Below are 25,705 nucleotides of genomic sequence, written 5' to 3'. Positions count from 1 at the left end.
AGGAGATGAAAAGTCATCTTCAGTCACTGCTAAGATTTCCTCCAAACATGCCAATAAAGTGTTTGTGTCTACAGTAAATAATAGCACACAGTCTGTTCGTCATAGAGACGCAGAGGACCGGAACCATACAGATACAGTACATAGAGGTTGTGCCTTTACAGTGTCAACATTCACTTTTTTTCTATACTAAATGCAACTGCGCAAAAGCAGTAAATCCAGAGCAAATCTTAGGTGGACTGGGCGTGTGGCGGATAGAGGTCAGCTTGGCCCTCGGTGCCAGGCGTCTGTGGGGTAAACATCCTATTAGAGCCAGGGGAAGGGTATGCGTGTGTGTTTGTGGGCGGAGGGGTACTTTACGTCTCTGTGGGCGTAAACATCACCTGGATGATTTCGGCACGCCGAGACAGGACAGTATAAAGGCACACAGGTGTTTGTGAACAGGCATAAGAGGAGGACACACCTAGACTGACTCAATCGATTGTGAACTAGAGAGACACAGACAGAGAGAGAGGAGAGAAGGTCAAGCTGGATTTTTGCCATTCATCAACCTTTGGATGTGCATCAAACTACTTTCACTTCGAATTACAGAGGTGAGTTAAGTTCACTTTCATGTTAACACATTTAATTTTCAGCTGAGTGTGATGTCCTTATGGGAGTATTTCAGATGCAATTCATTTCATAGGAAATATGATAGTCACTGTGAATGTTTTCTATATAGATAAATAAATAAATGCAAATAAATTGAATGATTACATTTTGTTTTACTTTATTTATTAGCTCATGAAGCTAGTTTGTACCTCACTGACAAATGAAAGCATTTACCACAAATAAGGCATTACGGCTCATTAGAGAAGTATTCCAGTAATCTCCCTTTTAAATCAAAAGTATTGCTAAACCCCTGCTGTGGCTGGAATTATGTAACAGTCACAAACCAATTTTATAATGCAAATAAGGAAATTAGATATTCATTAACAGACATTAGAATGAGCCTACAGTATTGAAGCATTATAATGAAAGGTAGTAGGTAGTTTAAAAAAGGTAATGAAGTCAAATATTGATCGTCTGTGACACTTAACGGCAATTAATGCAACAGAAGCAGCACTATTACTCACTAGCTCTTAGTTGTTTCAACTATAATGGATTTTTATATTAGAGTGGGAACTGAGGTACACATTTTAAATCAGTCTGCAGGAAGAAGACATAACTCAAAGGTATCCAAGGTAAATCTAAATTTATAGGAAAGACAGAAGAGTCTCAAAGCTTTAAACCTGAAAGACATTTATTGTAATGATTCAGGGCCGATGCATTTAGACTGGCTCAATACAGTTAGTCAATGACTAGCATTGAAGGCACATTCAAAAGGTCTGTGTAAAGAGAAAATACAAGAAAAAAGTCAAATAGAATGTAAAAAATGTACAGTATTGTCCTCACAAGGACTCTTTGCATATACAGAGATTGCTAAACTGTGACCTCTGATGATTCTTAAGGTTGAAATGCTTTGACTCATGACAGTAAAGCCTTTTCAGAGTTAAAGCTATTTTGTGGATGCTCCCTAAGAGCTGACTTTCAGCTTCACATCTCCATTCCCAAAGGTAGTGTTTTTTTGTTGCAAAGCCATACTTTAGATTACCTTGTCAAATATACAATTAAAATACTAAATACCTGAAATTATTTCCGCACATATGTTGTTACGCTATGAAAACATGCTGACCTAATGATTAGGTGTGGAATGACTGGCTTTGCTTCCAAAGGATTAAAGCTTGCAACAACCTATGCAGAGTGATTATGAGATTTCTCTTTGGTATAATGATGGGATGTGAGCTTTGAGGGTTAAAAACAAAAACAGAAACTCACTGCAGTGATCGTTTTGTAGTACTTCGCACTCCCTAACAAGCACGCCATGATCCAAATGGGTAGTTTGCATGACTTGGCAAGAACAGAGGCCATACTTGTTTGGAAACCTCTGTATAGCCAATACTGCCAGTTACCATCCATCAAGCACTGGAGTTATGGGAACTCAGAGCTTGAATAAAGTCAAAGATTGTTATGTCTGTGAGCAGCTGGCCTCCTGGCCGAGTTTGCCCAAATTATTTTAATGCCACGTTTATTTTTGCAGCCTTGAAACTGTAGCAAACAAAGCTGATCCTTGTGTTGAGACACTTGCACGGGACCAAAGTTATTTAGTTTATTTGGAGCACTTATGTGTTACACTTCATTGGAAACTTTTGTTTCTCATTAACTTCAAGTCTTCCACCCAGGATTGTAGCCTTTCAGTGAGGACTAAAACTGCAGTGGGACAGACTGTACATAAGTAGTAACCATGGGAAGAGGAAAGCATTTGGAGCAAGAAAACAGGAAAGATACTTACAGTATACAGAAGTTGGACAGGTTCTCACTGTATTTGATTATGCAATCTGTTTTCTTGATACTCAAAATACCCCCAATTTAAATAATGTTCCCCTCAATTTACCTTAAGCAGAGTTATTCCTTTCTTTTTGTAAGTCCTAAATATTATTGCATATACACCACCAACTGCGCATATATATCCTTTTTACCGTGGCACAATTTGTGCTTGCGTATCCTCCTTTTTACACCTCCCATTCAACAGCGGACTGGCAGTGTCATCTTGACATTTTGCTGTTTGATTGTAGTGAATTAAGGATGCTTGACAGTTTTAGAGGGCCTGTGACCGGCTGACTAATTAAAGGACGGATACTGTGATAAAAAGCCATAACAAGTATGATTGATATCAGCATTTGTAACTCCAATTACATTTTCAGTCATTGTTGCTGGGTCCCAGGTGCAGTATCTGATTTGCTAGGACAAGTCAGCTATGAGCCGATAGTTATTGCTTTTAGTAAGTAAGTAAGTAGTAGTAGTGCATAGTAACTGTTTGTAATTTCATTACTGTTCACACAACAGCTTGATGACAATTTTCTACTCTGTGCTTATAGATGCTGTTTTATTGTCTTATAGGTCGTGGGCTTGTAGAAAATGTTTGGATACTTGAACAAACGTATCCAGGACTATCTGGCGGAGCGAAAAAGCCGCAGGACCAGACTAGTTACCAAAGATGGCCGTTGCAACATTGAATACGGAAACATCAGGTACAGCACACACTTATCCTTCCTGGCGGACTTCTGGACCACCTTTGTGGAGATCCGGTGGCGTTTTGTCCTCTTCCTCTTCATCGCTTCCTTCACCCTCAGCTGGTTCATTTTTGGCCTGCTGTGGTACTGGATTTCCCGCAGTAATGGAGACTTGACGTGGCAAAACCCCAAAGCAGGTCACACTCCATGTGTTGATAACGTTGTAGGACTCACCACAGCGTTCCTTTACTCCCTTGAGACCCAGACGACTATTGGGTATGGTGGCCGAGCGCTCACCCCTCTCTGCCCCGGCGCTGTGGCCCTTCTCATCATCCAGTCCCTCCTCGGAGCCATCATCAACTGCTTCATGTGTGGAGTCATCCTGTCCAAAATCTCTTTACCCAAAAAGAGGGCAAAGACCATCGCATTCAGTGACATGGCCGTCATCAGCCCCAAAAATGGTTCTCTTTCCCTGTCGATCAGAGTGGCCAACCTGCGCAAGACCCTGATGATTGGCAGCCAGATCTACGGCAAGTTGCTGAGGACAACAAACACGCCTGATGGGGAGACAATCATCATGGACCAGGTGAACATTGACTTCATGGTGGACTCCGGGAAGGACAACCTCTTCTTCGTGTGTCCTCTCACGCTCTACCACATCATCGACAAGAGTAGCCCCTTCTTCGAGATGGCGGTGGACACGCTCTACAATCAAGAGTTTGAGCTTGTCGTCTTCCTAGACGGCACCGCAGAGTCCACCAGCTCTGCCTGCCAAGTCCGGACCTCCTTTATTCCTCAGGAGATCATGTGGGGCTACAACTTCTTGCCCATCATCTCCAGAAGCAAAGAGGGCAAGTACAGAGTCGATTTCTCCAACTTCTCCAAAGTGGCGCCGGTGGCCACTGCACACTGTGCCTACTGCTTCCACAACATCAAGGGTCATCATCACCACTCCAGAGCTGGACATGAAAACCAGGGCTTTGAGGTGATTGATATCAACGATCCCCCCAATGTCACCAAGATGTGAGATCATGGATACATTGCAATGAACAGTAGAAGCTGAGACTGTTAGAGGCTCATACCTCTCATTGACAAACTCCTCAAGTAGGACAAAGTGGTGCTGGAGGCGATGGGGTTACTTAATGCCTAACAGCACATTGTGTAGCATTTAAATATGAAGTAGAGAAAACCCACTCATTTGTTCTTCTATTGTGTTTAACACAGATAAGAAAGCCGTCTGTGGGTCACGACCCTTATTGTGAACTATTTGTATGTAAAACCACACCTGCCACTGTCTGCTGACAAAACAAAACCTGTTTTCTAAAGGGAGAGGTCATGCAAGATGGTGAGGCTACAATTCAACAACAGAAACAGACCCAATTACTCACACATGGATTATACATATGTGCTCTTGCTTTTAATGAAGATTTGTGGTTCTAATTTACCTCTGGCCTCGCACATTGGGTTTACCGAGTATAGAGAGGCAGAAAAACAAAGCAAATGTATTATCTTGTGTATAAATTGTACAATTACTTGAAGGACCAGCATTGAGGGCCATGCTTTTGTCATGGGTGAGAAAAAGTGTTTCATTCAATTATTCATGCTACTGTAGGCTGCTGTACACAACGAGACACTTGGACTTGAACCATTAGAGTATGCTTAACTATTCAGACACTGAGGCACTAGCAAAGGGTTGGGCTCAGGGGCCACTCTTTTCAAACAGTGGCTGATGGAGTTGTGGTTTTCTTCTCGAGTGAAGACATTGTGAGAGAACAAAGCTTTCAGGAAACACTTAAAATATGCCTGCATGCAGCACTGACTAGTATGAAAACAAATTGTCTTTGTTAAATCTTTTTTTGTATTTGATCTCAGGGGGAAAAATACACTGAAATAAAGGCTATTTTTGCATTAGAAATGTCTCTGTCGTCACGTTATTTTCCACCTAACCGAGCCTGAATGTCAAATAAGGACTGTGATCAAAAAGGTTAAAGCGGCGTAATGACAGGTGCCAACCCCTATCCCGGCTATTCATCTGTAAACAAAGTGAAGTTGTGACAGCAAACAGGGATCCAAACACAACAGAGTGGAAGTCTTTGGGAGATAAGAGCCCATTAGTTTGCCTGCAGGTTCTGAACATGAAACCAGAACTCTCCATTTAGAGAAATAACAGCACTTACTGTACACTAGCATGGAGCTTTAACAGGTGACCTCTATAATAAATTGCATATGCTTATGTGTGTGTCTGCACCCGGAGTACGTGACACAGTAATATGCATAGCCCGGGTGAAAGATTCTGAATATTATTAAATGTGAAATGGATGAGCTGCATAAAGATGATACATGCCTCACAGACACATATATTCTAATAATAATGAAAAAGAAAGTCCACAACCGTCCCTTGATGGTTGTTCACTGTGTCTGTGATACACATTTTTGTTTACATGGCTCATGCAAACTAATAGAGCACCTTGCAAGGATGTAGCTGTCATTTAACACAGACGCCATGCATACACACCGGTTGTTAAATTACCCACACCTATCATCTCAAGCTGTGTTCAGAGAGATGATGCAAAGAGTCAAACGCAGAGGAGACTTTCAAATTGACGTACACCCGCCTAAAGTGATTTCCCTTGCTCACAGCGTGTGCTCTCGTACGATGTGCTGGTTCAAAACCTGATAGGACTGAGAAGGGTGTAAACGTGGTTTATCATCGTTTTTGCAATGACAAAATGTAACTTGTGATCATCATGGCAAAAAGAAAGCCTGTCAAAATGGTACAGCTTCCTCACCCTCCTATCCCTTCCACCGGAAATGATTAATTTATATTAAATTACATTCAGTTGCTAGTTTATCAGGTACAGCCAGCTAAAACTGGCATAATGCAAATTGTATCATCATTAATATGCAGTATTGGAATGGTGGAAAAAAATATTTGACCAGCAACAGAGTGTATGTTCTCTTTATAGCACATAACATTTCTGCTGTATCTTGTCATGGTTAGTTTGTGCATAAATTTGATTATATTCCAATCAGATAAAAAGCCTTTCAAGGATGATCGAGATTAAGTTGCCTAACTACAAAACTGTAACGGCGACTTTATCTTTCTGTGAAACACACATGAATCCGGGAGAAAAAGCTACACGTCAGTGTCAGTAAAAATATGAAGTGTAAGATTGTTTTGTTAGAATGAATGCATGCGTTGTTTGTATCCTGATGCAGACACAAACAAAGCTGGCTTAAATGAGGAGGGGCTGAAAATCTGTTTTCTATCTGCAGGTGTTAGAACACAGTAGTATATGTAATAAACAAATTGAACTAGGCTAAGGAATAATACTCTTTGAAAATATATAATGAGCTGTCAGAACTGTCACAAAATGTGCAAGTCACTATCATGACTGTACTACTTTTGATAGCTGAAAATACGACAACTGTGTTTTCATCTGGCGAGGCCACAGGCAGGCAATGGAAGATAACTTGAGAGGTAAAAACATTTATTTTGTCACATTTTCCTATACAAAAGCCCTTTTTCAAAAGGTATTACTTCATACATTGCAGGAATGACAATATTAATAATACATTGGTTAATTGTAAAATTATACACATATATTTATATATATATTTGATATCCAAAATACATTGCATATACGAAGTAGCACAGATCCCTTTTCATTGATAATGCTTGTGAAACATGGAAGTTCAGGGTACATTAGAATCATTTCTTTATGCTACAAATTACAAGTTCCCTTTTTATTTGTTGTTTTAAAGCTATGAACTTTCAGGAAAAGCTGGTTGTGGATACTGTTTGTATTGTTTTGCATAACATACCTGAAATTCTTTAATGCACAGGAAAAGCTATCAATTCCAGGGCTATTTGGCATAAAAAGTGATTCACAATGGAAACGATCCATCATAATCACATGTTGCATATAGAGTGAAGGAATCCCTGGCTGTTGGGTTATGATTCAAGCAGGCATTTGTGGTTTTGGGAATATAAGAAAAATATCTCGTGCACATAAAGACACTTGGATGTTACAACCGAATCTCAGAAATAATAACAATAACAAGAAAACAAAAAATGTTAAAATGTATTGCCCAAATGTACAGATATAAAAACGCTTAAAATGCTGAACAAACTACTTAGCAGAAATGGACTTAAAAGGTTTGCATTTTTGACCGAGGTCAACTCGTATTAATTCTCTTGACTTTTTATACTGTGTCACATATGAAAATAACTCTGCATAATTTATACAGTAAGTTGCTTTAATGCCTAGTTGACTGATGCTTATAAAATAATAAAAAATAGGTCTGACAAACGCACAGCGTTTGCGAATCTGAGGATTTCTTTGTTTCATCTCGTCATACTTTATTGGTTTTGTTCTCTGATAAACTACTTAGTCCCAAGTAATTTATTTTCAAGTGTCCATTTTTCAGTTACTCTAAAGGAATACGTTTGCTATTAACAGCTTTGAACACCTGAAGATGGATATGTTTTGATATGATGATGAAATTCTGACTTGAGATTCATGTGCATTTAGCTGGGCTTTAGATCAGTGAGAAACTAACATTCAAACACACATGCTGCTCTCAAACTAGGATCCAGCCCTGGTAAAATGTCTATTAACATGACTTACTGCTGAGCCGCCTCTCTGTGCTGACCTGTACGGTCCTGACTGGCCTACAAAGAGGAAGGAGACGCTGTGGCAGCCAGTATTGACAGAGTGCACTTCAAAATCAAAAATTGTCAGATTTCTGGTGAGACATGGAGATGATGATTACATATCTTATTATGCATTTTAAGATTTAATGCTGTTTTGTCTATAATGAATAGAAAATACATGGTATAAATCAGCAGTTAAGGCACTGTTTCTCATTATGCCATGTACTAAAACTGGATACACTGTCAGGCACTTTGGACAAAAAACATCCAAACATACACGTCTTATTGTGTAGATAACATCTACATAATCACATTTGCAAAAAAAAGGCACTTTCATGTTTTAGATTCAGACGTGTGCAGCAAACATGGTGTTAAAAATGACGTCATTTTTTCATTAAACAAAATAAAAAACATCTGACAAATTTTGATTTTGCCGCAGGGTATCCTTTTTACGTGTGTTTCACAAACCAGAAGACATTCACATTAATACTGACATGGTCGAGCAACAAAACATCTGGAAATGGCATGGCTGAAAGGCAACAACATGGCAAACATTTAATAGCCTAGTGTGTGGCCCCCTGAAAACATCTGACCTGGGTTGAATTATTGTTGCAAATTACTTCAATTACATCTTGACTCAGCTTCCCCCAGCACGGTCGAGTCAACTGTACACGACGCCCATCTTGAACTCCATACACAACTCACAGAAAGCCTTTTTATGTGACTGTGTTGACCCAGGTCAGCAAAACATACAGCGCTTCCTTCTTCGGCATTTAACTCTTCTCTAGCCTTCCAGTTTGGAGGATAAATAAAATTGTGAATGGCATATTCCAGTTGCCAAATTTCATTCAGTGCTGAGAAAAGTCCATCTCTCTGAGAGCTCCTCCTTGTCCAGCGAATTCCAGAAGACTCTCCACACACACATAAACAGATGCAGATGGACAGACGAGCAGAGGGAGACAGTGGAAACAGAAGGCTAGATGTGGTGGGAATAAGAAACCCCAACAAGGCTGTAGACAAGCAGGAAAGGCAGATGCTTAAAGCGTAATGTACATGATGTACTGAGGAGGATGTAGATTGAGACCCATAAATAATAGGCCCATGTCTGGTACAGTAGCGTGGCGAGGAGGAAGACAGACTCGACTTGTTCTCCTGCCCTGCTTTGGTTTGGGGAGGATTTGGAAAGGACACCTGTAGGTGAAGCTTTCTGGAGGATGGGAAAGAGAAAGGCACAGGAAACTCAGACTCACGTCCAAAAAGCATAAACAAACAGTTGCTAGTCTGGTAAAGGTAAGTAGTATTCCATTTTGGACCATAGCATCCAGTTGTTTATAGATTCTTACAAATAAAAAATAAAAAAATCTCCTTCAATTTTATCATCCTTCATTTAGGAGCAAAATTTCTTCAGAGGACAAATACCTCTATCAACTCAGTCTTTATCGGTTAGGCGTCATTGGGAGTGCAGGTCAGCTTTTTGTGGACTTTGTTGTGGGAAATGGGAGATTTTAGAGGACGGGGGATGATCAGAGTGGGTTGTTTAATAGTAACTACCCAGGTGCGACGGCACATGGGTGTTAGGGTGGCGGGGAACGTTTGGGTTGGGGTAGATGCCCGCAGTGGGCGAGCTCCAGTACGGAGCGGTGGGTCCAAAGAAATTGGAGGAGGTGACGGGCATGGAAGGAGGGTGTGGGGATACAAAGTTGACCTTCTGCTGGTGGGCGTGGTAGGAAGGCACATAGGCTAGGTCCGAGGGGTACTTATACATGGAGGACTCGGTGGGGTGCGGCTGCAGCGCCTGAGCGATGCCATGGAAGTCGAACTTGTAGGCGTAGCGCTTGCCGTGCACCTTGGTCATGATATTTTTGTCATAGTAGTAGCGCAGCGCGCGGCTCAGCTTGTCGTAGTTCATGTTAGGCTTGCTCTTGCGCTCGCCCCAGCGCCGCGCCACCTCATCCGGGTCCGTCATCTTGAACTCGCCGTTGGTGCCCTCCCAGGTGATGCAGCCGGCGTTGGCGCTGTCAGACAGGAGCTCCAGGAGGAACTGCCACAGTTGGATCTGACCTGAACCTGATGGTGGACACATAAATAGTGACCGAAGATGCATCATTATTCACTGTTCACAGCTCGACAACTCATTATCTATCCAGCGAGGCCTGCATGAAAGGACATTTTTGAGAAACTTCCACGTCAACTTCCTATTCAGATGCATTAGTGGGCTCAAAATCTCACCTGGATTGGCTAGGCGACTACTGGTGGGACCCAGAATCTGGTACGGATCTGTGGACAAAGGGAGAGCATTGTTGGTCTACACGCTGATTACTGTGGTCATATAACGGTATGTGACTAATTAGATGTTAAGACTGAACACAAAATAAACACGTCTCTGAGCAACAGCGGATGATATAAAATAATGATAATTTAAAAAAATCCTCTTTAATACCTTTACTTAATATCACAAAATATGCAAAAACAATAACAAAATGAGAGAGCATTATGTGTTAAAGTCTTGTATTAGTGTGTTTGGTTTTTTGTTCTCCTCTAAATAATTAGCTGACTGGGAAAACCAATTACACACGCTAATAGATGAAGCAGAAAAAAAACTACAAACACTAGTAAACACTCAAAGGTTTATGATAGATTATAAATATAGACTGTATTCCAAACAGTCCATTATTAAATTGCTGGTGAACCACTTGTAAACAATTCTTTTAGTGCTTTTCTGAGGCTGTGACGGTGTCCTGATTTGTGCTTACTTACATTAGCTTTTACACATTAGGCCTTAAGCTACTACCGACTCATAACAACACAGCAGTAAAATAAGCAGATGCAGAGAGCTTAGAGAATACAATTCTCTTATGGTCATAGAATAATCATGCTTGACCGTCTTCACTATCAATATAAAGAGGAGAACGTTTGGCAAAAAGGGAAACTGATATCCATGCTAACACATTTAGCTTTCACTCTGTGTTTATACAAGATCAAGAAAGACACCAGGTAAGCCATTACCTGGCTGAGGTCTTGGCTGCTCAGTGGACTTGGTCACATTCTGAGTAACCACCGGTGAACCTGCAGAGAGAGAAGCAATCAGTGGAAGATAACCGAGAGACATAAAAAGTATGGGTGGCTACAGATAACCAGGCTACACATCTTGAAGGCCAAAGTAAATAAGGCGGTAGTCGACGGCTGGACTGACTTCTTTTAACTGTCTGGCTGGCTGTAATCTTTAGGAGTCTGTCCTACACGTCTAGACTCTGTGGAGGTTGGAACTGCCTCTAGTGCGATTAGGTTAAAAAGCTTTTGCAGATAATCTGGGTGCTTTAATATGCATATCCTACCAGATGATAAAGTTCAGGTGAAATGTAGAATCACGCCTCCTCTCAGTAGGTTACAGCCATGCATATACTTACTAGTATTGTCCACACAATAAATGCACACTGATATTTGTGTCCTCACCTTTGCCACTGTGCATGTTGTTTGACCATCCTGTCCGCCGTACAGCATCATACGAAGGGTCTGACAAAGAGAGAGGAAGGAAGGGACGTTTAGAGTATATTTTTAAAAAATATTTTCCATTTTAGGGTGAGAAATACACTTCTCTGCAGTTGTCTGACCAGAAATCTGTGTATTTAGTCAAATTACAATGTTTTAATATCCCTGTGTTTATGTGACTACAATGAATCTCATCTCATTGTGTGTTAGTCTAACACAGGACTGCGTCTGTCACGGCAAAAACAGGGAGACCAGTGCCAAATGGCGACAATAAATCTATCACAACGTGCTTCTAGATGCTGTTCACAGGATATCTGGACATGGTAGTGTGGTTTAGTGTTGGCTCGCTGTGATGGTTTAAATGTAGATGGCTCAATCTTTAACAGGGTACAGTTGGTTGAACAGCTTGCAACACTCTGACCACAAATAAAGGGACTGATGCAAATTAACGTACAACAGAGACACACACATAGACAAAACATGCACATGATATTCACCCTCACCCCTCTTCCCACACAACGAAACCTTGACAAACAGCCAAACTGGCCCGGTTTGCATGAGCTCTACCTGCTGTGTGTCTGCGGTTCAAACCTGACCGAGTGTGAAACTGGACAGCTTCCAGTAACAATCAATCACTCTGACACGAGCAGATAAAACAGAGGATGTGTTCTCCTTCCCCTGGCAATGTCTCAAAAACACCCTGGTTACCTCACAGTGCACCTGGCCAGCACCCTTGATGATGGTTTGTATTATTGAGGGCTAAAAACAGTTGCCAGAATACATGGAAATATGATGCGTACTGTAGCTAGACGTTTCACAATGTATTGTGTGCAACATGCTATTCACAGTGTTATCATGATGTGCACATCTTTTTGTCAGCAGTTTCTGCCAGAGGGCAGCGGCTAGAGACAGTCTAATGGTGATGACAGAGGTTGTTGCTGGGATGAGCAAGATGTTAGAAGGTCAAGAGGCAATCCCATTTCCCATCAGCGTAGGCTGGATTTTTGAGAAGTAGGCTTATTGACGGTTTGAATCCCTAAATCTTAACAGAGAAGGAGACTCAATCCTGGTGCAACAAGGCAGTATAACTAATGCAAATATGAAGCATGACGGTGCTAATGAAGAGCATCAGGTCCTCATCTCAAACAGAGAAACATTGTTTTTACACAATATGCATGACTAATTATCAACCTGAATAGATCATCATCACAATATGTTTTAACATTTCAGAAGTGAGTGAGTGTGTTGATCCCACACTTTAAATGCATTCTCTGTGTGTAGGTGTTTGTTTGGCAGACATGAATATTTATGTGTTTGCAAATTATTCTCAACCATGTTTTGCGGTCAAAGAACTACACACGCCGATAAGCTATCAATCATTGAAAAAAGAAAAAAAGACAAGATAAATTCACTTAAATATATGTCCCTGTGTTTGTCTCAACTTTATAGATCATATTTATGTTAATTATATGTTAAGTCCATCAGTTTGGTACGCAAAAAACACACATTAAAGATGACGTATTGTAAGAGCGGCTTTTCAGCCTTAATGTGTCAGAAACAAATGAACGTCTTCGCTACAACAACACATTTGGGCTTCGTGTGCCATCTTGACCCATATAACCTCATACGGCCACACCAGTGGAACATCCAGTGACATCAACCAACATTCATCACCAGCTTCCACCTCATGCACGGCCCTCTCGAAACACTGTACAATACTGCCCTCCTGTGGTTCAGGACAAATCTTGGTATTCCTAAAATAAACAACAAATATAAATAAAATACATTAAGTTAAACATCTTATTTTTCCTTTCAGCACAACTGCACTCTAGATTACAATCTCTCCGCAACCATAAAAACAACAGTTGCCAGGAAACCTCCCACATAAGTATGTCCATTGTTTTACTCATTTCATAATCTTCCAATGAAAATCTAAAAACACTTCAGATCCACTTTATGTGTCTTGTGCTACTTTCAAAATAATGTTTTGTTGCCTTGTTTTCCCTTTCCTCACTAGAAGAATATCCACCAATGGGAAAACTTCCAGCTGCTCAGGGACCTCATGGTCTCTTCTTCACTAATTTCTAACTTTTCAACTTTTAACCTCTGACGTTTTAGCAAAAGGCCTATTCCTCTCTGCAGATGACAAGAGGGCTTCTGGTCCCTGTGACTGAAAAGAAGGATATTCAGAATGGAGTAGAGGTTGAAGACGGCACAAGTGGCGGTGCAAAAACATATGGATGAAGTAAAATATGAGCTTGCAACAAAGCAAAAGAAAAGTGAATAAATTAGAATATGATCAAAAGAATGAAAGAAAAGAGGGTGTAATAGAGAGAAAGACAAAAAGAGGGAGAAGAGGGACAAATAACAAGCGGGCTGCCGTGGCTCAGCGGGGCTGTCAGGTTCAATCTGGTGTGGGCCGGCAGGATAGCCAAGGAGCAGTGACTGGGGGAGAGTCCTGGGAGACTTGCGTTTCCTGCCTGCCTCGCCTGCAGACAACCTCTCTTTGTTTTACTGGCCCTTTTTTCCCCTCTACTCACCGCCAGCCCCCCCTCCAACCATCCACTCTCCACCACCCCGAAAAAAACACAACGGGGCTACCTCCATACGTGCAGAGAGGGGTTACAAACAGAGCTGGAGGGGGGAGAAGCAGAGACGGATGAAGGAGAGATGAGAGAGAAGGTGAGGGAGTCACAGAAAGAGAAAGAGACTTTATCGAGAAGCAGACAGATGAGGATGGAGACAGAGTGACTAAGTGCATGAAAAGGCTTGAAAGAGAAAGAAGAGGAGGAAAAATAATGAAAAAAAAAAAGTCAGACGAAACACAACTTTGGAATTTGAAAAGAAAACAAAGGCAGCAAACCAGCCCGGCTACTGTCTGGTATGGGCTGGAGGAGAAACCCAGTAATGGGCTCATCCACATCTTTTAGATACCCTTGGTGTTGTTGTTGGCAGCAGATTAAACTAACTTCCAAAACAATTTTTCCTCCATGAAAGCAAGAATAGAGTCATTTCAATGTTTTCACAATACTCCATGAATACTCAGTTTTGGGGTTAATTGGAGTGAGTGAAAGGTAGGGAAGCGGAAGAAGAAGGAAGAAGCAGCAGATGGACACAAAGCTCAAGTGGTCGGGGATACTCGGGGCGAGCCAGCCACACAAACGCAGACACAGACCCGAATGTGCACACACAGTGCCGCCTCTTCCCCCCCACCCCATCCCCCTCCTTCATTTTTCCAGGCCTCGCTCTGACTGCGACTTGAGCCAGTTTCCACTCTGGTCTGGGGTGTGGTGCACGCTCCTGGGAGACTTCGGCTGCAGGACCAGTTAGTCAAAACAAGGCCCGAGCGCTAGACGGAGAGGGAGAGAGACATAGAGAGTAACGGAGAAAGAGAGACAGCGGGAGACAAGAGTGGGAGAGAAAGAACATGTGAGCAGAGAGGGTGAGATAGAGAAAGAGAGGAGAGAGTCATGGACTGTTTTTAACCCGGTGTCTGAGCCAGGGAGAGAGACCCAGACAGGGCAAACTTTTTTAATACCCGTAATACAGGTGCTTTAAAAGCCATCTGTGTGAGGAAGGAGCCATAAGAGGAGGAGAATGATGGCAAAGTACAGGAGTTAGTCACAGTGAGGAGACGGTGGGATGCACCAGAACAGAGAAGCATCAAATGTTCGGAGCAACAAGGCACTGCAACACTGCTGCACATAAACATAAAGATATTCTTGCATATGCAAGTTATAGGCAACATTATTAGCGTTATTATTTTTATTCTAAAGAGGGAATTGCATCTTTCATTTACTTTTTTCTTTAATTTTCGAAATGCAACGGGGAGGAATCGAAAGTCATAAATGTACGCCAGCTTGTACACGTAACGGCACACTTCAAGCTGTACTGCACTTTGACTTGGAAGAAAAATAAATATATTCACAGAGGTGAATCATCATCTTTCCTCATTCACTGAGAAGCAGCGGAGAATATGAGTGTCCTTGCTGAGAATTATAAAATTCCAAAATTTCACAGCAGAGACAAAAACAGAAGCTCAAAATCGAAAGAGGTGTGAAGACTCTGGGAGAAAGGCTGTATCATATGCAAACATTTACACTAGGATAACACCACAAACAATACAGATGTACTTTCCAACATACACACCATAACACGTGTTGTATGATGCCAGCAAGACATGCAGGAACCCACACACATGCCTATCCACAGGCAAATACTAGACATAGGCTTTAGATACACACCAAGACACACACACACACACACACACACACACACACCCTTTCATAGCTGCTGCATTCCGTGTTTTATATGCTCTCTTTTATTCATAACATTGCATTTTACACCACAGAGTCTGGAGCAGATTAAGGGTTGTCTCCTGCTGCATGCTCGTGCTTACTCTACCCCAAAGATCCTGTACGGTATTTGACTGTTCTCGAAAGGCAATATGAACTTGAACATCTGGCACTGCTGATCTGAGAAAATGTTGATAAAGGCTTCTCCTGAAGCAAGACGTCTTTTATTGTTGAGTCACAACCCCCAAACTCCAATTTTGACGTTTTTTTTCTTCATCTTGTTTCACCTTTCCACTTGATTTTGCATGAAGTTAACATTATGCGATATTTAATGTGGTTAACAGGTTGCATCATTTTAAGGTGAATGCGAATATTTCTAAACAAAGGGATTCATTTTTTAAATTGGACTGGTATCAATCTGATAACTTGGTCATATTTCCGAATTCTTGAAAAGTCTCCCTGTTGGAGACACAGGCTTTCCTCAGCTAGAAGCTGTTCATTGGCTGCGATCACGGGACACGACTAGAGGCACAGCCAGTGTTACAGCAGCCTATAATAGAAGTCACCTCTTGTGAAAGGGAAATGCTGTTGAAGGGAGTGACCGCGTATTCGTGCCAGTCCAAATACCTGGCGCTGAGAACCAGGAAGGCCGGGGTTGGGGGTGACTGAGCAGAATCTTATCTGGCCTGCCCATTGGTCTATTGGTATTGAAGCCGGGCGAGAACAAGTACGCGGCCTGCCCGCTAACGCTCACCACTGGGGCAGATAGAGAGAGGCAGAGGGCATTCTCGGACACTTATCAGACTTAGTGTTTCCTCTCTTCCTGCCTTGATAGGGCCCCTCATCCTGTGAGCAAGGCTATCACTGTTATTGCAGTCCTTTCTCCCGTCTCTGGTGGTGACACCATATAGCCGATGTAAAGGATGAGCTTTTTTTCCTTTACAGATAGCGCAGCTCAACCTTCGCCTAGGCTGGTGTTGTGTCAGCACAAAATAATGTTTGTAGAGTGAAAAGGTATCCAGAGGAAAGAGACAATCATCCAGAGCTGCTGTGGGCGTCGTTCTTAGAAACTCAGCTTGGCTTTGGCAAGAATTTTACTGGTGCAGCATTACCAACACTGCAACAGGTCTCGTTTGACTGCTGCATTTATACTTTTACTACAGAATTGTCAAGGTCAATGCTGATTCAACGAGCAAACTGGATCCAGTAATTCATGGTCAGCTTAGACACTTGTGAAAAACAATCACTAAGCAGCTCTTGTGGTAATAACACAAGCAAAAACGTCCATATTTATGTGTCTTTTATGTTTACATTCACTCCTAAAATCTTATTCACTAAACTTTCCATGACAAATCTCAAGATAAGGTGACCTATTCTTCCTATTTGTTTCAGCTGATGTGCCTTCTGAGAGAGGTGTGTCAATATCTTTAAAAAAAGACTATAATTACATTTTTGAGTAAAGTTGATGTGTTCAAAACAAGTGAAATAACCTCAACTCATGTTTTGTTCTTGTTAAATAAAAATAGAATAAATTATATATTACATTGTGTGTTTTGAAACCAAATTTCATGAACATATTGTGATCATAAAAACAGTGGAACCACTAGAAGTGGCGAGTTTATTACAAAGACAAAAGTCGCTCCAGCAAATACTGAATGGCTACTCTCCCTTTAACCTTCTGTCAACCTTTCTGCCATTAATCCATTTATACACACAGGAGAGATCCACACACATACACTCCTTTCCACTCCAGTCTGGTCTGAAGCAGCCAATCAGGCTCTTCTACCATGTTTACCGCACACATACTTGCCTCAGCACCTGCCCCTGATGCCCGTCTCTCTAACAAACAACCTCATTCACACGTCTTACGTCCCCACGTCGCCACATTCACCGTCTGTTGTCGCCCCCGCTGCTGTATATTGAACTCATCAGCACACTGCTTTTGTCTTCTTGTTAATACGCCGCCCCTCTGAGCTACTAGTGTTGTCACGTTCAGGTAGCGGGTCTGAATAGCACAGTCTGCTGTAGCAGCTTGGCTCATATTATTTCAACGACACAAAAGGTGCACCTGCACAGAGCTTTGTCAGGTGACGACTGCATGTGCTTTGGATTTGTGTCTGTATTCTCAAGTGTGTGTGCTCTGTGTGTATCTGTTTGTATCTGCTTGTCTGAAGCTGGCAGGTGCTGTGAAGCTCTCGTCAATTTCTTTTTTGTCTCCCATTCTTCTCTTTATCTTCAGGTAGCCACCGTGCTCCCTTGATATGAAACTGTTACATCAGCCCAAATATGAACACACAAATAGATATTAGGATAAATAAAGAATAAAAAAATATATTTGTCCCTACCTTCTTTGGCAGCCAGACGTGGGGATGGGTCTGTGTGAGATGGCGTGTTGTAGGATAATGATGAGCTACCTGTAAGACAAAAGAGGTCATAGTAAGACAAAACAATGTCTCATCCACCAGTCCTGTACTGCATGAAAACAAATGATTACACACAAAACCAGCATATAAAAACCTTTATAAGAAATGTGCAATTTTGTTTTACAAATTCTTACATTTTATGAAGCACTCAGTGACAGTACACGTTACATCTTTGCACTTATAAGGTTCAGCATTCATTTTATGATTTGTATTAGTTTTTGGTTTAGAATAAGATATCTTGCAGACTATTTACAGATGTGAATTTGTATATTTATCATGATAAATTTGCTATGAGGGAAGTTGTAATTCAGAGTAACCGTGGTGTACCCTCACCCTGAAGTCTGTGACAAAAAGCTCAAAGGGTGTAACAAAAGGCCAGCAGGTGGCAGTAGAAGGCTCAGCTCAATCACTGACAAGCAGCACTACAGAGCCCTTTTCATTTCTTGAATTGTTCCTGTTTTGTCTTGAAAAATAATCTCAGAAATAAAGTAATTCATGATACATAAATCTAGTCCTAAATAAGCAAAACCAGCACACAGGCAGTCCTTTAAACGTAGGAAAAAACCCGTAGCCTGTCAGCATTTTAACTGCAAACCTGACTCCTGAATAATAAAGTCAGAGAGGCAAGAGTCTGCATATGGCCGCCTATTCATTTCACCTTATGGAGCAGAACTCTGCGCTGCATTCCTCCACTTACACAGGCACCCTGGGCGGCACCAAAATGCTCTCTTAATTTTAGCTGCCCCCAGGCATAAATCAGCGAGTGGAAAAACAGAGCCAAAAATGCACAGAGAAAACACAAGAGCAGCTACTGCATGGGGAGTGTTAAGCTTTAGCACTGAGACGGCTACGGAGAGCTGCTGAGTAAGGAGGATACCTTTTCTGAACGGGGCAATCTGAAAAAGAACCACAAAAACTCTGAAGCAGAATTGAATTTGCTATGTGCTTTTCTTGAGATCTGATGCAGGATCCCTACCTAACTTGCTGGCGGTGGAGTTGGGGGGGATGAAGGGGCCCATGGTGGCAGACTAGGGGTCTGTTTTTTTAGGGGGTGGCTGGGGGGGAAGAGCGGGGTGCTCCACAAATGTATTCTAACCTCCCAACACCCCACCCCTCCCAGTTCTACCTACTCCACGGCACCCCCAAGGCTCTGGGTCTAGTTTAGAAACCTGGGGGCCTCAGAACAGGGGAGCCATTGTATGAGGCAGGGTCCCTGCACAGCAATCAAACGCAGCTCCCCGTACAAAAATAATTCCACACGCAGAGTGTATAAGCGCACGGGGGCAAGCGAGCCACCAAAAGCTTTGGAATGAGGGAGAAAGTGTAAGAGAAAGATGAACAGACAGACAGAAAAAAAGAGGGCGAGGGAGAGGAGGGAGGAGGAAGGGGCTGTTAACCCTTTTCCTGCTGTGTGCCACATATGTGGGCTGACCCAGACAGGCAAACAGGCAGCATTGCTGAGAAAACCTCAAATCATCCCACAGAGAAATTCAGGGCTGCTGTACGACCGAGAGGGAGAGTTAGTGAGGGAGTAGACGAGAGAGAGAGAGACACCACAGCTGACAGTTTGGTGGAGGGAGTCTTGGCTGTGCTGCCTATTTATTTGGACGGCTTCTTCCTCTCTCAGAAAACAAACATGTCCCGGTAATCTGACAGCACAGTGGGAGGACTGGCCAGTGTTCAGCCTTTAAGACCCTCACTCTCTCTCTCCTTCTCCTCTCACATCTGCTCAGAGTCTGTTAGATTACATAACATCCACAAACAATTTTCTTTTCTCTCCTTCCTATGAGTGTTGGCTTTTTCAAAAGGCCCTGTCCTCCAGTTTTTGCACGCTCATAATATCGAGATCTTTCGGGGTTTGTTCAGCATTGTGACTGACCTCCATCGGGCCCCTGCTGTTTATTCTGTGGAGCTATACGATACTGTTGCCTCAAACATGTGGTCTGAGCTTTGTCAACAAACTGAGGGTCCCAGTCACCCAGTTTTGGGCATCTTGCCACCTCAAGGCGGCCAATGGGCTTTCCAAAATCATCCTTTTTAGCTCTATAGGATAAAGCTAAGTAGCACCACTGCCCGTCTTCTCACCAGCCTTTCATAATGAACGAGAGATATTTCCAACAAGTCCTCCAAACCAAAAGAAATTATTTGTCATTGCCTTCTAAAACGGCCCATGAGCGTTTTCTCAGCTGACGTCCCAACTGTGAAAACGACATTGTTTGCTAGCAGTGTTGGGGAGGTTGCTTAAAAAGGTAATTCATTATTTATGTTGTATTTACATTACTTTACGAATTACTCAAGTGAGAACATCTTCTCGAAACCAACGTTCAAATCCACTATTTCCACAGACTGTGTCCAGCTTTTCAGCAACAGCACTACAAACTTGGCCCCGCTGTTGTCTTCTTTACTGAACCAACTACGAGCTTTGTCCACAAGCGCAGTCTGTGGAAATACTGGATTTAAGTATTGGTTACGCTACAGGAAAAGATGCTCTCACCCCGGCCAGACAGTTAACATGTGTGAGATCACAAAAATACCTTTGAAGATTCAAAGCGCTGATGGAGGTATACAAAAAAGGGGTCAGTCCTATGTTCCCTCAGCCCTATGTTGGCTGGGTTAGTTAGGTTTAGACATGAAGCGTGAGATTGGTTAGCGTTAAGGTAAGAATCTCAGGGTAAGCCAATCAGAGGTAGGCTAACTAGTGGCTAACGTTAGCAACTCAGCTGCGAAGACCACCACCAGCCCCTGTGCCAAGGTAACATGTCCAGTCAACTGACGGGAGATCAATCCTTCAATAAACTAAGACGGCAAACAAACTGACCCAGAAAAGGCCAAAGTATCAAAGAGTCATTGAGATTAGTAGCAGCAATTTAGAACCAAAACTTAAATTGTAATCCCTTACACCACTCCTTACCTTACTGAAACCCGTTGCTAGGTAACGCGTTACTGCCAAACACTCAACACACATTGCATATGACATTACAAAAATATTTCAATTAACTTTTTTTCTGACCTGCCACCGCTATAGTTAACTTTTGGTTTGGTTTAGGCACAAAAACTTGGGTAAGGTTAGGGAAAGACCGTGGTTTGGTTTTTTAAAAAAAGCAAACATTCATTGCTGGGCACATTGCTGGGCACAAACTCGCATATGAAATTCAAATGCAAAACATCATGACCTCCACTTTGCTTTCTGCCTTGCTACATAAAGGGCACGCTACTTCCTGCATTGGCACTGAATGTTGGCATTGGACATCAATTTTGCGGTGCAGAATCGTCCAATATGAACGTAATTCCTAAAGACACTGGGCCAGTAGTCCTCACCAGAGAACGACATAATGGGTTGTTTGTTTGAATTCCTAAAATGACGGAATAAATGTGGAAGGTGGAGGGGTGGATCAACAAAGTGTGTGGGCTTACTGTTCACATCCCATCTCCTACCAATGGTCAGCGTTGTTTTTGACGATCTTTAGAGGACCAAAATTGTAACCTCCCTAACCTTGATGAAGTGTTTTTAGTTACTTGACCTTAAAGACTTTGGTATGCTCAGAAAAGTGCCAGAAATATATGTGTGGAGAACAAAATAAGAGTCCAAACCTTGCTGACTTTTTCACCTCCACACACCTGACCAATCGCTGCCTGAAGTGGGTGTGAATTTAAGATTGTCAGTTTTGGAAAGCTAGAGAAATGTTTTGACGCAGCACCCCCAATTCGGGGCCGTTCAATCAGCTAAGTTATTCCGGCTAAACAATCCACTAAAATCTACTTCTGAAAACATTTTAAGTGAGAAATAGACTATGCCACTTCTGAATCTTTTTTCATTTTAGAACTAGATCGCCTGGTTTGACAGCTTGGTCCAAGTTTCATGAACCGGATGCGCTGCGCTGGATGGGCTCATTTGCATAAAGGACTGTTTCGCGCCTTCACTCAGTGACAGACTTTTGCATTTGTAGGGCTGGCCCTCTGCGTTCCAGCCAAAAACATCACTTGCAAGTGTAATTATTATGCACCTCTAAGCAGCTCTCTTCAATTAAAGCTGAGCTCATCTCAGTGTTTACATGAATAGCCACTGCTTATTATCCACCTCCGCTTATGCTAATGTGATATGCACATAAATTCATGTAATGCTAAGTGCCTGAACCCCAGCAGTCAAGTGAGCAGCCGCAGACTACGGTGGCTAACAGCAGACAGCTAACAGTAAAGGGCGCGGAGCCAGGCTGTTGAGCCCCTGTGCACCAGTGATAATCTGCCAATAGAAGGAACTAATGCAAGGGGAGCTCAATAAAAATGTTGTGAGGGGAGAAAGGGGGAGAGAGAGAGAGCTCTCCAGACCTCCTTTTTCCCTACTCAGCCTTCGAGCCCAGATGTTTATGGTCTGTATAAACTATTGAGGGCTCGAGAATGTCCCCCACTCTGGAGCGAGCAGCAGCGGTGCAGAAGCCCAGACTTATCACTCTCTCTCTCGCTCTCTCTCTCTCTGTCTTGACTCCCTCACTGTAAATCCATCCAGACATACAAGCAACGGCGACAGCTGGGAAACAGAACTATTGCAATTCTCCAAAGACACTCAATCACCTCGGACCGGTTCCACAAACTTCTAAAAAATAGCTCACCCCCCCTCCCTCTCCGACTTCTTTTTTCTATCTCACACTCGCCCTCTATAACTGTTTCTCTTGCTCACACCCTCCTGCCCATGTCCTCAAATAACTACTGTAAAGGATATATTTCTTCCAGTTTCTGCCCTTATGTTTCTTTAGATCCACAGTAGGTTTGCTCTCAATTGTCTGTCTCGTTACTCTCCCCCCTCACTCCCTTTTCATTTTTCCCCGTCTCTTCTCACATCTCTGTGTGTCGGAGGATTCGGTCTTTCATTGTCTGAGGTTTTTTGCTCCGCTCCGTTTCCAGCACATGTGGTATCAAACCGACCTACATGGGTGCGATAAAGCAAACAGTCCGCGGTCCCTCCCTGACAGACTAATTTGAACAAATTCTCAAATTGCACCCCAAATTGAAAGCACATTGGGGTGCGGGCGGCCATTACTTATAAAAATCTGGATAAGTGACCAACAATGAGGCCAAAATAATGCATGGGCAACTACCCTTGTTACTGCAAGCAGCTGGGTAGCCAGACAGATGTTCAGATTGTGCCCGCGGTTGCACCAGTGTGTGGGTGTCTCAACGATATTTCTGCGCATGACGTGGCAGGAATGTTTTGTTATGGTATGGCTGTAGGGTGGGGAAGTGTGTCCCTGCCCCGTGCCGAGTGTACGTACAGGGCTTAATGACTCTGAGGAATGTTAATCAGAGGTTCAATAAACAGAACCAAAGGCACACATGATGCACACAGATGTGTATGAAATGATTGGACCTTGGACCATCCATTTTTTTTGGAGGAGGATGGGGGGTAATAGTGAATGGGGTTGGAGGAAGACATCACATGACCTGTAATCACTAATGCTTCCAGGGCTTGGCTAAGTATTTCCCTTCCTCTCTCTTTTTCTGTATCCTGGAAGCTCGGCTCAGCTCCAACTCTCGTGAGTGAAGCCAGAGGTCTATTTTCTGGACGGGGTTACTCCCCGTCTATGATTGTGTTTGTTTGTGCTGCGGGGGGAAAAGAGAGAGCCGCTTTAGTTTCCAAATCATCAGCGCTGCAGGGTCTACATAAAGCCTCAACCCTCCTCCGCCTCCTCCTCAGTCTTCCTTAGACGTTCATTTACTAACATGGTTCGTCTTGCCCTTAGGCTTCTAGTGTCAATAATACACGCTGCTCGCTTCTCAGAGAGCTGCCCTGAAACAGGTCAGTCAGTCCAGGCACGGGACGGGAACATTCATCTTTTTGATTGTCGGGAACGGATCCAAAGCAATTTCAACTGGCAAGTGGAGAGGATTCCCGAGACATCTCCTCTGTCTCCAAAGCACACAAGGTCTAAATCAAAAGAAGGGCAGCAATGGGCAGAGTCGCGGTGCAGCACGCCTAAGCCGTGGCTAAGTCGCGCAGCCAGTGGCCATAATGAAAACTGCTCTGCGGAGCGTGCCCAGTGGCGGTCAGACAGATCCACCCGCTGCAGCGCTGCACAATGAGGCTGTTATACTCATGACAAGCATCTCTCTCTGCCCAGACGCCGTGCACAGAGAAAACTGTTGACACCCACAAAATGCAGTTCCCATTACATCACGCGGAGGCCCATCGCAATTTTTTGGGAGTAATGTTAAATTTAGTTGAGCCATCAGTCACTCCACCCAATGTGGTGTCATGATATTCTGCAGCCGAAGCAGCTCCCACTATTTTAAAGTACAGAATGCGAAGAATTCAAACATGGGACAAACTGTTCTCTGTTTGTACAACAATCACATCTCTCCTGATCTGCTTCTTTTGGTAGACATACCTACTGTCTGAACCAGACATCACTGTGTATTCAGAGCAGCAGCCATGCCAGATGTTACATCTTATATCAAAATGTAATTTGCATACAGCCTCAGAAAATTGGCTTCGTTTCCCCGCCGAAACATATGAAGCAGGATTGCACCGTGGAACTCTTCAAAGGCAAGAGGCTCAAATTTAGTTGCCTCCATTGCAAATTGCAGATCAACTTTCTTTGCTGTGCTGAACACACAAGGCCTAGCGTGATTCCTGAGGCAATGCACCTGGGCTTCATCTTTCTGGCCCATGTGGAATAAGGCGCAGCAAAGTCAAGTGGGGGATGTAGTCGATGGTTATCTCGAGAAGGGAGAGAAACCCCCTCGGTTTCCACGGCTCTGCTTAATACTGGGTAGCCATTATGGAGAAATGAGTTTCCAGTAAAGGCAATTTCATTGTGTATTGACGGTAATATGAGTATAGTGTGGTGACAAAAAAAAGTGTCATGTTGTTCGCTTTGGTTTGGCAGTTTTTCACTCTCACTTCTCATCCAAAAGTAGAGAAAAGCATATGAAAAGAGGCTTGTGTCTTGACTTAAAGTTGATTTTCACTTCCATTCTTTGGCAGTCAGTGCAGACTTCAACTTAAACACAAACAGCAGGATGCAGCTCACCAAAATTGCTGTCCTTTTACTGTCCTTATGCTGTCAAAAATTGGATTATTTTCAATATTCTAAACTTTTTTCTTTCATTTTTCTGTTCTGTTTTTTTTATCAATCAATTGTCAAACAAATTTTGCTGTCTAATAACTTTTGAGTCCAATATTTTTTCCAATAAACCATTAATTGATTATCATCCATTGTTCCTCTTGATTCACCTTTTTGTTTATGAACACTTAAGTTTCATGAAGTGTACTTACTTTCCCTGAGGTAATTGAGATGAGAGAGAAGCACTTCGGCGTTGTACATGGTGGTGAGCCGGAGGAAGTCGTCCTTGCCCATCTTGCAGAGCTCTTTGCCGTCTGTGTTCTGAAACATGGCCGTGTCGATCTCTACCAGGCCGTACTCCTTGATGGCCCACTCTAGCCACTGGCGCACATGGTCCTGAGACCACAACGAGGGGTCTGCAGGAAGACAGAAGAAGAGAGGGGAAGTTTATTGACTCCATCCTGGACAGACACCAGGGAAGACAGAGTTGGAAGAGCCCCATATCTGACTGAGGTAAAGGCAGGGGGAGCAATGAACAAATTGGAAACAGCATTTCTGTATCAGTAGCAGACCTTGTTCAGATAGTTGTAAATATTCTTTGTCATGTTTTAACCACATGAATAGGATTTGCCAGATGACTCATATTCAGGTAAATAATCCTTCACTCAGACTGAAATCCATTCCTGTGATTGTC

At 42.8% G+C, this 25,705-nt stretch overlaps 2 protein-coding genes across 11 annotated transcripts in view; one reads left to right on the top strand and one right to left on the bottom strand.

The window, feature by feature from the left end:
* The first annotated feature begins 438 nt into the window (after nt 1-438).
* kcnj1a.1 (potassium inwardly rectifying channel subfamily J member 1a, tandem duplicate 1) lies at nt 439-5,000 on the top strand. Of its 2 annotated transcripts, none has more exons than XM_037774455.1 (2): nt 439-590; nt 2,977-5,000. In XM_037774455.1, exon 2 carries the CDS (start codon nt 2,995-2,997, stop codon nt 4,114-4,116), a length of 1,122 nt encoding a protein of 373 aa, XP_037630383.1. In that variant the 5' UTR covers nt 439-590; nt 2,977-2,994; the 3' UTR covers nt 4,117-5,000. The 2 variants fall into 2 exon arrangements, with proteins under 2 accessions (XP_037630383.1, XP_037630384.1); XM_037774456.1 differs by having other exon boundaries at nt 2,955-5,000.
* A 1,563-nt stretch (nt 5,001-6,563) lies between these two features.
* The window catches only part of fli1 (Fli-1 proto-oncogene, ETS transcription factor), a 34,678-nt gene continuing 15,536 nt past the window's right edge, over nt 6,564-25,705 (bottom strand). For all 9 annotated transcript variants that reach the window (XM_037775296.1, XM_037775297.1, XM_037775302.1 and 6 more), the window contains 6 exons: nt 25,224-25,427; nt 17,876-17,944; nt 11,200-11,259; nt 10,753-10,812; nt 9,976-10,023; nt 6,564-9,813 (listed from right to left, as the gene is read on the bottom strand). In XM_037775296.1, the coding sequence (XP_037631224.1) occupies nt 9,284-9,813; nt 9,976-10,023; nt 10,753-10,812; nt 11,200-11,259; nt 17,876-17,944; nt 25,224-25,427 (971 nt within the window). In that variant the 3' untranslated portion in view covers nt 6,564-9,283. The remainder of the gene's footprint in view (nt 9,814-9,975; nt 10,024-10,752; nt 10,813-11,199; nt 11,260-17,875; nt 17,945-25,223; nt 25,428-25,705) is intronic.

Source organism: Sebastes umbrosus, chromosome 7 (assembly GCF_015220745.1).
Source record: "Sebastes umbrosus isolate fSebUmb1 chromosome 7, fSebUmb1.pri, whole genome shotgun sequence".
NCBI classification, from domain to species: Eukaryota; Metazoa; Chordata; class Actinopteri; order Perciformes; family Sebastidae; genus Sebastes; species Sebastes umbrosus.
This window is presented reverse-complemented; position numbering and strand designations above follow the sequence as displayed.